This window comes from Salarias fasciatus, chromosome 15 (assembly GCF_902148845.1).
Source record: "Salarias fasciatus chromosome 15, fSalaFa1.1, whole genome shotgun sequence".
Taxonomy (NCBI): Eukaryota; Metazoa; Chordata; class Actinopteri; order Blenniiformes; family Blenniidae; genus Salarias; species Salarias fasciatus.
This window is the reverse complement of record NC_043759.1, coordinates 21263051-21275065: the sequence shown is the minus strand read 5'-3', so window position 1 is coordinate 21275065 and position 12015 is coordinate 21263051. Positions and strand designations below refer to the sequence as shown.

The 12015-nt window shown below is 45.4% G+C and overlaps 1 protein-coding gene across 2 annotated transcripts in view; it reads right to left on the bottom strand.

The window, feature by feature from the left end:
* The window catches only part of klhl29 (kelch like family member 29), a 223042-nt gene that overhangs the window by 40685 nt on the left and 170342 nt on the right, over positions 1–12015 (bottom strand). For both annotated transcript variants that reach the window (XM_030109884.1, XM_030109885.1), the window contains one exon: positions 1693–1875. In XM_030109884.1, the coding sequence (XP_029965744.1) occupies positions 1693–1875 (183 nt within the window). The remainder of the gene's footprint in view (positions 1–1692; positions 1876–12015) is intronic.

Below are 12015 nucleotides of genomic sequence, written 5' to 3'. Positions count from 1 at the left end.
ACAAATTTACATTTATATGAAAAGAGGGGGAGAGGGAAGGAACACGCAGGACAAATCGTGCTGCATTTCCACGCTGCGATGCGAAGGTCTGAGTACCGTGCGAGATTCTCGCACAAATGGACGACGGAGGGGGGAATTCGGGTCCACCACCTCTGGAGCAGCAACTTAAAGCGGAGCGTGTGTGAAACTATGGAACAAAACACACAGCGGCTAGAAGATAAAACCCCCCAAAAAATTCAGAAAAACTCTCCAGTGGAAGATAAACAGGAGAGACAGTCAGCACAAAAAAAACAGAAGATTTGAAAGAAAGACATTGAAGTTGCCCGCAGTCTTGAGCGAGCTTTGAGGTTGACATCTTTTTAAGAAAAAGTCTTTAACTCTGTCAGGGAAGGTCGCGGGGAGAGAGCGGCGATGTGGGCGGCTTCAGTTTGTCCAGTCGTGGCGACCGCACACAGAAAGTGTCCTCCATGTTAGAAACAAACAAAAAAAAAAAAAAAAATCAAGCAATGTTATCTCTGTCAGGGAGACAACGACACAAAATAATCTCACTGCCGCAACACAACTGATCGAGTGAGAACCTTCTTCAATTTAGGTTGTGTTGTGTGATGTTTTAGTTGGAAAAGGTGGACGAGAGGAAATGAAAATGATTGTAAACTGAACTCATGATGGGATCTAAATGGTTCTATTTTGCATTTCACTGTAGCCAACTTTAAAAAGAAGAGTTTCCATAAGGTATCTGGGATTAATTAGAAATGTAATTTGGTAAATGTCAAAAAAAATCTGGAAAGTTTCTGCAGGATTTATCTTTATCATCACAAAAAAGTCATAGAAGACTTCAATCAAATTTTAAGAAAATTTCAGAGTCAGCCATCTGAAACTGAGATAGCTGGTAGATAAAGGCCCGATAGGGGTTAAAATGTCTAATTAGTGTGCTAGAAACTCTAAAAAAACAGTCGCTTTTAGTCCATCTGATCTGATCAACATCGCATCCTTGAGCTAGTTAGCTCTGAAAAGTTCAAAGAAACTTTTAAAGAATTAGAGAGATGTAGGACACGACAAAAGCTTAAAGGCAAAAACAGACTAGTCACACGGAAAAAAATCAGGGGATACCTCGACGGTAATCACACCTGCAATTCCATCAAACGCGGCATCAGATTAGGAGCCGGAGACGAGAAGCGGGCGACGGGGAGCGACAGGTGGAACCGGCCTGATTTCAACCTCTCTGACATTTGAGCTCTGCTGCTTTTTTTCCAGCATTGATATGCACTGCAAAGTCTTTGCAGCTCTTTATCACGTTTAATATAACGGTTGAAAAACTTGGCACTAGATGAAAAAGATCTTAAATTACGCATTTTTCTACCGCCGGGGGAAAAAAAAAAAAATCATGCAACTGGTGTAAATAAACTGATAAAATGTTCATTAGTTAAAGGTTTTATGTATTGACCTTATTGAATGTGCAATACAAAAACAGTAAAATAGATTTTCAGAAAAAGCAACACCGACCCAATTCAGCTAAGCATTCATTCAAACCCAGTTCAACACAACAGCGCTGGAATGCGCTGAAGTTTAAAAAAAAAAGCACCAATAAAAGACTCCCGGAAGTTTCCGGAAGGGAACATTTCCATCAGCAGGGCGAGTATCTCAAGGCCTCTCTTGTCCTCCCCCTCTGGCGGAGCGAACAATTTGGCTCACCTGACAGGTAGATGTTGTCTCCCGCCGAGATGACGCTGAAGAACTCGCGGTCGTAGAAGGGCAGGCTGGCCAGCGGGTACCACTTACTGTTCTGGGGGTTAAAACAGGTGACCGCTGTCAGGGATCGCTGGTTCATCCCGATGGCCTGACGCCCTCCCACCAGAACTATCACCTCGGCCACACCTGGAGGACAAAGGGGGACGGCCGGGGCGGACAATGGGAGAAAGGAGAGGGGAGAAAGCAGGTCATCAGGAAACGCTTCCCGCCAGGAAATAAGAGCCGAGATTGAATCAAGGGCTCTTTGAGAGAGCAGGGCAGCAAACCGGCGGGCATGATTGCAGGGTGTTAAGAGTCCTTATACGGAGCATTTTGTCCATCTCATTAAAAAAACAAAGACCACAAAAAAAAAAAAAAGAAACACTTGAAATAAAACAGAACACACAAAAAAACAAACCCTAAATAGGTTGCATATGAACACAGAGGCAGTGGCAGATTAAAAAGGACTCTGCTTTGAATTCAGCAGGCCTTGGCTCTCACTGAGTCAATAAGCTTAACTCAAAATGCAAAAAAAAAAAAAAAAAACCCACACCAAAAATGCTGAAAACCCCCAAAAACAAAACACAAAGTTTCCACAGCAGCCCACTGAACTAAATAAGAAAGTATAACTCAATTACTGAGACTGATGGCGCTGCCGTTTGTTTGGCTCTCAAATTCCTGCTCCCGACACACACAACAAGCGCCGACCTCCAAGTTCCCCGGTCCGCGTGCTCGCCGTGAAATACACACCGCTCGGGCGGCGCATGAGAGAACTGGGGAGATCAATAGGCAAATCAATGTGTGTGTTTGTATGTGAGCGTGCACCTTGAGTGATTAAGGGTTGGAGGGTGGGGGTGGGTGGGAGGGGTGGGGGTACTCCAAACATGCTCGCTTCTCAAGCCTGTAACAGCTCAGCACATCTCTCAACACACACACACACACACACACGCACGCCGGTGGATAAAGACACCAGTGATCCAAAACACACAAACAGGTTGGCAGGCGGCCACATGTGCGTCTCAGGTCCTCTCAGTCTCCGGCGGCGGCGGCGGGAGGCTCCAGCGAGCAGGCGAGACGACAGACAGAAATGAGCTGTGTGTTTGTAGGCAGCAGACAGGCGGAGGGGGAGGCAGGGGGGCGGGGGGCGACTGGGAGAGGTAGCGAGGGAAGGGAGCGCTAATCTTCATAAAACTCCTACCTGGAGCTAACCACGAGTTCATCTGCGTGGATCGATAGTCTTCCTCACATACATCCTCCTGACAGGATCCCATCCTCCTCCCTGCTCAAACTATTCACCCATTTTACCCCGTAAGCTCGCATTTTCTTTCAAAGCTGGTAAATCGGGGACTTCTTTTCTTGAAGAGGAGGAGGAACGGGGGTAAAAAAGAAAGAAAAAAAGATAGAAAAACTACAATGGGCTTTGCTGAAGCCGAGCAGAGAGACAGAGCAGTGAGCGGCGCCGCAGACGTATCTCGGACATACAGCTTAGACTTGGCGGACAGCTTAAAGCCGGCCGGCGCTCTTTTCCTCAGCAAGTTTTCAGGAAAGTGTTCCTCTGCGTGGGAGGGAGATGGCTCAAGGAGAACCGGTGACAGAGTCACCGCACAGAGGAAGGTTCGCTCACGCGGGATAAAACAAAAAAAAGAAAAGAAAAAAAAAAAGACGACAATCACGACAAAGAAGCGGATGGCATTGAGGTTGGAAAACGCTGCTGCCCTTTTCCGGTGGTGTGTGAAAGATGTGCAAACTCAAGAGTGCTGCTGTACAATAGCTTTTTTAGGGGGAGGGGGGGGGGGGTTTCGGCTTGAACCCGTTCTGGTGATGAGTCTGTTTTCTTGGCATCTTGACCCGCACTCCCAGCCTCAAACATCCCCTCCAGACCTCCAACAGACCTTGGAAATGCACTTAATAAATGGCGGTGTGGTTTTATAGGACAGCTGCGGCTGCAGCCCATGTTCTCTGACAAAAAAAAAAAAAAAAAAAAACAGAAAAAAACCGAGCGAAAACAAGCAGTTTGTCTTCCCTCTCATGAGCCTCCCACCATACCTACACTCCCACATTAATTATATTGACTTTGTTCTGCTATTGTTCTTCTTGGTGATTAGTTTGCTGCTATTGCTGTACATGTTTGCACTCCATTCCTCTTTATCACACACCATTCTTCAACTCTATTGGATTCTAAAAGTACGACTATTTTCTTTGCTTTTGTCGGGCTGAATTTTTCATCTCTTTTCATCTCCTCCGCTTTCATCTTATTAGCTATTTCAGTTTGTTGATATTGACTGCTTCAATTAGCTTGGCATAGTTTCTGTGTCTATGTCTGAGCCAATTTGGGGCTTTTTTTTTTTTTTTTTTTTTTTTTTTTCCCAGTGAGCACATCAATCAATGTTCCACTGTTAAACAACTCTTTTATTATCTGTATAGGTTCAAATTATTCAGGAAGAAATATTTAATTCAATCGCCTCCTTGAGTGTGAGTGAATGCTGAATTTCCTCTTGCCACCGGTTTATTTTTCACTTCAGTCCTGAAACGTAAAGAGGACGAAATTATATAAAGACAAAATGAAAAGCAGCCATTTCTTCTGTTGCTTCTCCGCGTGCAATCCCTTTCAACCACCAGACTTCCAATCCCCACAGAATCTAATTAGGCCAACTTAAGCAACTCCACATGCGGCTTTGGACGTGCACGCACGCACGCACGAAGGTCTTCATCATCACCACCTAGCGCACGTGTGCCGGGGTTGGTTCGCTTTCTGCTTGGCCGGACACGTCAGAGGGAGTCCACATCTGCGGCGCGGCTCTGACCCCCGAAGCCCCGAGCACATTCGCCGGCCAGCGCGAGCCAACAACGCCGGCCTGTCAGAACGCGGCAAAACACGAGAGCGCCGCCGCCGCCGACTGGCGGGGCGGGGGGAGTCACGGCATCGCATCAGATGGCTGCGCTGGTGTGTGCATGTGCGCATATGTGCGAGTTTTTCTCAGACAATGAAGCCTCGCAGGGACGGCTGTCAGTCAGCGAGAGGTTTGATGGGACTTAGGTAGGGGGATGAAGGGCTGGAGGATCGAAGGATGGAGACGAGCGGTTGGGGATGAAGGGATAACCAAGTCTTGACAGCTCTGTTTTTTTTTTTTTTTTCCCTGACAGAGTTTATACCCATGGCAGTTTGGGGAGAAATGTCTCCTTCTCCTGATTGTTACTGACCTTTTGTTATATTGCTGGCATATTTCTAAACTGTCTACATTCAGGGAAAATATCAACTTGGCACAAGTTTTGGGCAACGCAACAGCTTCATTTGTCAATCCGGTGTAACTTTACACTTTAGAAGCAGTCAACATTTATTTCTTTCTATTCTTTGGATGTTTACCACTAAAACATATTGGAAAACTGCCAGTCCTTCATATTTAAAAGAAATATGCTCACCAGTCATAACGCTGAAGCGTACATCCATCTTTTATACCAACGTTTTGTCTACCAGTGGTTGGAATACTGAGTAAACCCACACACACACACACACACACACAATCACATTTCTTTACACTTAGAAGCAATTTAGCCTCCGTTTACACGTCATTTCAAGTGAAAGCGCACAGTTTTTGGGTTTTCGTTTTGAAATTGGCGAATATCTGGACCTTCGTATGAGCAGACGACCAAGTTGGCTCTCTATTCTGGGTGACTGTTCTGTTTTGAGTGACTTTGAGCACAGTTGTCAAGCAAACAAACAACCAAAATGCGACCAAAGTTTTCTGTTTCCACTCGAAAATGTCGGGTAAACAGGGCTTTAAATTCATCAATTCACCAACAGGGACACAGCCTCGGACCACAGCTCTCAAAAACCCAAATCAAGGTGTTCAAGTGAGGCGGTAGAATAGAGAAGCAGCGTGGGGGCGAGTGCTGAGCAAAATGATGGAAAACATCTGGACAAAAGTGTCGCATCAGATCCCTCAGGAAGTTACTTTCAGCCATTGTGTGAGCTGCATTGTGTGGCTCAAAGAAAAAAAAAAAAAAAAAAAAAAAGGATGCGTAGGGAGGGATGGACGGGCTTGTGTGAGGACTGAAACTCAAATTGAAGTTGATTCCAACCTACAAATCGTGATGAGAATGCACACACACGCGCGCGCTCATAGAAAAACACGCACACCCCTTGACAGTTGCCGCCTATTGCTTCCACCCGATTCGACGTCAACTAAATGAAACCTATCTGTGACAGGAGCACGTTGCCCCTGCATGATCACATGCAGAAGCAAGCTGGATTCTCACTGTGGACACACACAAACACACACACACACACACACACACACACGGAGGGATATGCAGTCGTTCCCTAAGAGGAGAGTCTGTTGAAAAGATGAAGACAGAATGGAAAGATTGCGTTGTCGCCTCCTTCCTGCTGCCACAGTGGGTCTTATCTCACCTTTTTATGGGTCTCCTTGCTCCGTGCAGCATGCTGTGACCCCGCTTTCCTTATTCCTCTCTTTTTTTTTCTTTTTTTTTTCCCGCCTGCAGCGAACACCGCCCTCTCTCCTCTGTCTTAGCCTCCGGGAGACTTTGCCCTCTCTCTCTCTCTCCCCCTCTCTCTCTCCCTCCCGCTTTCTCACTCATCAAATCTTTTCCTCTGAAACCCCAGGAGCCCTTTGCTGTTCTTCCAATATACTCTCCATTTCATCTTCCTTCCCAGCCTCCTGTTCTTTCACCTCACGCTCCTCTCGTGACCTTACCTTAACCAGCCCATACTTTGTAGCCCAGCAGCCACGGGGACGATGTGGGGTTCAATTGGGCGGAGTCAAAGAGATACAAACAAGTTTACATCGGGGAGCAGCGCGGCAGTGGTGAACAGTGTGAGCGGATGAGTGTGCAGCTCAGCTTACTCACCGGAGCTGCAGAAACCTGAAATCTCAAGGTGCAATTGGGCTTCTGACTTATCAACTAACATTTCTCTGAAATGTAGCCGAACCCAGTGTGCAGGCGACGTAAAAAAAAAAAAAAGTGCAGCCTTGAGGTTAGTTATGCTATGTTTAGTATGGTAATTCATCAACCTGAAGCTTACAGCTGCTAAGCAACGTCAGCGCTCTGTTGTTTCGTAATGAGTGGAAGACTTTCATATTAGCAAGAAGTATAAACAGAAATGTTCGCTACCCGCTGACAGATGAAATAAAATTATCTCCCAGATAACAGGTTACGTGCAGAGTTTGATTGTCATTGGCTTTGGGTGGTTTCGTCTGATCCCAGCAGTTTTGTTTGTTTCAGTACAAATGTGATCTATGAAAACGGTCTCAGTGAGGTGAAGCAGCTCAACCACCACCTCCAGGTCTGATATCGGCTGAGAAGGCTTCCAGTCACCAGTGAGGGGAGCCATTGCCAAAAGCTACTGATCCGGTCACTGACCCCAGTCGCTGAGCGCACACTCACTTCAGATGAGAGTCACTGTTCAAGAGTTACTTCTTGATGTGAGTAACTTTGTAAAACAAGCGCAGCATACACAATACACAGTTTATATTTGATTTGAAGTTTTCTGCGATGTTTCATCTTGTTTTTATTTGGTGTAAATTAGCTTCCCAATATTATGTACATCCAAATTTAAAATTATAAACAGGATTTCCTCTTCATATCGGAGCTAAGATTTTTTTTTTCTTTTCACTTAACTTTGTTATTATCCTCAATCAAATCTATGTGGTTTGCAGCCAGACATTAAGCGCATAAATCACAGGACTACAGAGATGACAATGACAAACAACCATCGACTCCAGCCTGACAAACAAAAGGAAAAGTGTCTGTGTAGACCAAGGTGTCACATGCATGAATATTTATGTCTAAATATACGCATGGTGCATATATATATATATAAGAACTGTATAAGTGTAGAAAGCTGGAAGCATGCAGAGTTTTACTCAGCGGATATCACAGCCGCAGTGATACCAGCAGTCTGCCTCTCAAGGCTCCGAGCCATTCATATCTCCCCGCTGGTCCATAACCATTTCCTCTTATCGCAGCCGCTTCTCTCTGTTCTCTCTCTTTAGCTTTTCCGACCCGCTCTTAATCCTATGATTTCTCTCCCAGGGTGTTAATTTGCTATGGTGAGGATCAGGGGGCCAAAGGCTCCCAAATAATGTCAGGGTCCAAAGAGGGGCCATGTGTATGCAAGCCGATGACGTTTTTTTTTGTGTGTGTGTTTGTGTGTTGGAGTAAAAAATGTGTACTTCAGCGTTTGGCTGGCGCACTTGGGTATTTAGACAAAGTTTTTTACGGTTCCAAGTGTCCCGCAAACCATGTTTAAAGGCAAAGTTCAGTCAAATTTCTCAGTTAGCCTTATCCATTATCAACCATGAAAACCAGTTCTGATTAAATTTATTGATATTCTCACAATTTCCCATCTTTGGCTTCGGGCGCTCGTCACCATGTAAACCTGCATTTAAAAAAAAAAAAAAAAAAAAAAAAAACTTGCAACACTCTGTTCCAGATATTCACAGCAATCCTGCACAACACGGTGTGAACAGATTCTGGTGGAGCAACTTTCGACCGAGGAATTCTCTGAACGCCGTCCCGAGTTTGTTCTGCGGATGTTCCCGAGTAACTGGGACATTGTCACTGGTAAAAGATGTTCCTGCTGAATATTTCAATCCATGTGTTGCATTGGGATCCGACACAAGAGCGATATTTCAAACTGTGGGTAGAAAACAGACCCAGCTCGAGGAGGTGGGGGGGGGGGGCTTCTCGGCATTCGGGTGAAGCAACCCCTTCAGACCTGGCAGCATTTCACTGTAATACGTTCAATCTGACAGGCTGCGCATGCATGCTCGGTACAAACAACCACGACTAACGCCACGATGAACGCCAACCGCAGCTCAGACACGCAGCGAGTCCAGTCTTCTGCCGACCCCTCCCCCCTTATTTCCTCCGTCCTGGCACTCCGGCAGCCACCAGTCAAAAGGTCAGCAGGATCGAACCGTGACTTTTGGCGGGAGCTGCCGCAGATATTCAGACCAGGGGTTATCTAATCTGGATTTACCGCCTCCGTGTTGCATTTATGAGCCAAGATAGATGTGTTTGCTTGAGATTCTGCCGATAATATCAAACACTCATACTCCAATTCTCCAGTGTATAGCTGCAGCCAACTCTCGCTCGCTCTCGCTCTCTCTCTCTCTCTCTCCCGTTTGCTTGTTCAGTTCCTCTCTCCCGCCCTCTCCCTCAAATATCGTCTCAGACTCCAGAAATAAAATCGGAAGAGGATCCGCTGAAGGGCACTTTTCACATAGAGCGATTAAGACATTTCTGGCACAGTTTCCTGCATCCCGGTTTCCCAGTTTAAAAGGTAAAACAGACTAATCTCACGCTGCATTGGCTCTGAAAAGACAAACCAGGGTGAATAATTACACAGAGAAGGACAATAATCAACAAAGTCTTGACATTAAAAAAGAAAAAAAAAAAAAAAAAGACGCAAAGCTTTTTAATTGTCTTTCCAAACCGCTGACAGGTTCCTCCGCCGCCATCGCCTCTCTTAATGGTTAGTCTTGAGGTTGTGCAGCCAGACAGAAAGATGAGGAATTAATTCAATTATTCCACAAAAAAGCAGCGACTGTCAGTGTTGACGAGGAGCAGTTTGGGGGGACGTCAAGGGGCTCAGCGAGGCGGATCAGGCCTGAGCCGACGGGAGTCGGTGGCAGACTTCAGAGGAGAGTCAGCTGATGATCTTTAATGCCGTCTTTACAAGGTGTAAATCTTCCCCTTCGCTGTGCGGCGGCGGCGGCGGCGGCGGCTACGACTACTCTCCAAGGAGCCGCCGGCGAGCAGGGCGGAGGTGTGAATGAGGAGATGAATGTCACGCCTACGGGCTTTCGGACCTCACAGAACGGCCTCTTTTTTTCTTCTTTTTTTTTTATTGTCTCCAAAAGCGGATGGGCGCCACACGATCTAATGAAATCCAGCTATTTCAGAGAAAAACACACAGCGCAGGGTTTTTATTTGCCTTCTCTCACGTGGCAGGAATGTAAAACGGTCAATAAGGTTCCATATCAACATTTCCAAAGTAATTCAGGGAGCAGCTTTAAGCCCCGCCGTAACACCCGGGACGCCTTCCGATCTCAATGCGCGAGGAAGAAAACGTGTTTTCGGGGAGCTTCGCCGTCAGTAATCTTCAGCCACAAACACCAAGTCATGTGTAAAGAACGATGACACAGATAAAGCGCTCGTGTAGAAAAATGCTCGGCTGAAACCACAACATAATTAAACTTATCTCGGCTGCCCCGGCTGCCGCTGTGCATTAGTGTAGTTTAACTTTCTTGCCTTTAGACGCATGAACGCTTGATTACAGTTGATGAAGTGGACAGAGTGGGGGTTTGTGGGGGGGGGGGGGGGGGGGCTGAGGAAGAAGAAGAAAAAAAAAAGTGGAGCTACTGTTTGAGGAGTGTCTCCTCCAGTGTGTGCGTTTAAAGGTTTAACAATGCGAGGGTGGGCGCGAGTGTGAGCGAGCGAGACAGAGGAACAGTGTGAGGCGAGCTGGACCCCTGCGTCTCCCAGTCATTACAGCTCATTTGTCTGAGTGCTATTCCACTTGGCTGGGTTGAGTTAACAGTTTGCCCTGGCGCTCTCCGCCCTCCTCCCGGCCCGGCGCAGCGACACATGTGGAGAACAGGAAATGGGAACATAATGTATGAGCGCGCGCACACACACACACACACACACACACACACACACACACGAAAACTTTTTCCTGCTCCGTAATTGTACCGCCAGCAAATACGCAAACGTCAACACCGCCCAAGTCGGAGCGAACCTCACGACTTCAGACAATGTTTGTGAGTAAACTCGCAGCACCAGCGGCTGTTTAATCCCCCCGATCCCCCGGAAAGTTTAATGACAGCTAATCAGATGCACATCCACAGTCTAATTAACCAATTAGCGGCTAATGGATACACATACAGCACGCAAAACGCAGCGGATTCATTAGGAGACGCTCCTAGTTTTCACTTTACCCAAGACTCTTTTTTTTTTTTTTTGGGCCAAATGAGAAAGACAGAAGGCTGTTAGCGGAAGACGACATGTCCCCCGCCCTCCAGAGAAGTTCACAGCTGCAGCAGCAAAATAAGGCGTAATAGAAGATATGCATAAAAAAGTAATAATATTGGAATCGCTCCACTCCTTATGGCGAAGTAATAGAAAGCACTAACACCTTCTGCACTGGCATAAAAACCTCAGAATACCAACCACTCTTTAAATTTATGTTTGAAGATCACAGACAACCAATTTCTCTGCAGAATATCTTTGTGGCTTACTAATTAACATCTAATAAAATTAATGAGGAGAGCGTTCACTCAATAAAATGTTCCAGAATATAAAATAAGAGCAAAGTGAGACAGAAATGTCCCCATTTTTTTTTTTTTTTTTTTTTTTAAGCGAAGCAGCTCAAAAATAAACTTTATGTCACGGTGGTTATTCTGAATTTTATGGCTTATATGCCTTGAGAAATAAAATAAGAATAATACTTTGCGCTATTGTTGCACAGTACTGTTCCAAAACATATTTGTGGGATTTATACCAGCGTCGTTAACTCTGCACAGGAAGGCGAGCGGCGAGGGAAACCACGCCGGGACATGCCAGGACCTGTCGGAGTGACTGGTATAAAAATTAACAATCAATAAAAGCCGGGCAATTAAGCCAAGAAAAGAAGTCCCGACGATGCAGCACAGCCAGAGTCTATATAAAGAAAAAAAAAAACCTGGAAAAACAAGACAATTAAGAGCGTCTGCAAAAAAAAAAAGAAAAGAAAACATCTGGCTGCTTCCGACAAGAGAAGGAACTTTTTTAGAGCTTCCAGCTAATGGAGCAAGTCGTCATTAAAATGTCTCCCTTTTGTGTAACACTAAAAAAAAAATTGAGTTCACGCTACTCCATCTCATAAACACATTGCAGAACGTATCTTCATAGGCCATTAATATTCATATTAAACAGCGATCTTATCCCTGACATGAGTTATGAGCTCAATTTGGCCGAACCGTTGAAACTGATACATATAAAACACGTTTTATGCTGTTTTGGTGGCTTTTATCATCATTTGATGATAGTTGCTGTTCTAGTTAATATTCCCACTTAAAAGAAATGGGCTTTTTATTGTTTTTAGCTAAGTGCTGAGGTTTTGTAACCTTCATTTTGCTCGGAATCAGACGTGAAAACTCAGGCAATCCAAACACAGTAAACATGGATTCATATGATTTGGCAGTCCAGGACTGGATTACAGCACTTCTTTTTTTCTAAACTGACACGAAACACATATTTTTAGATTTAGTGGAACTCGTG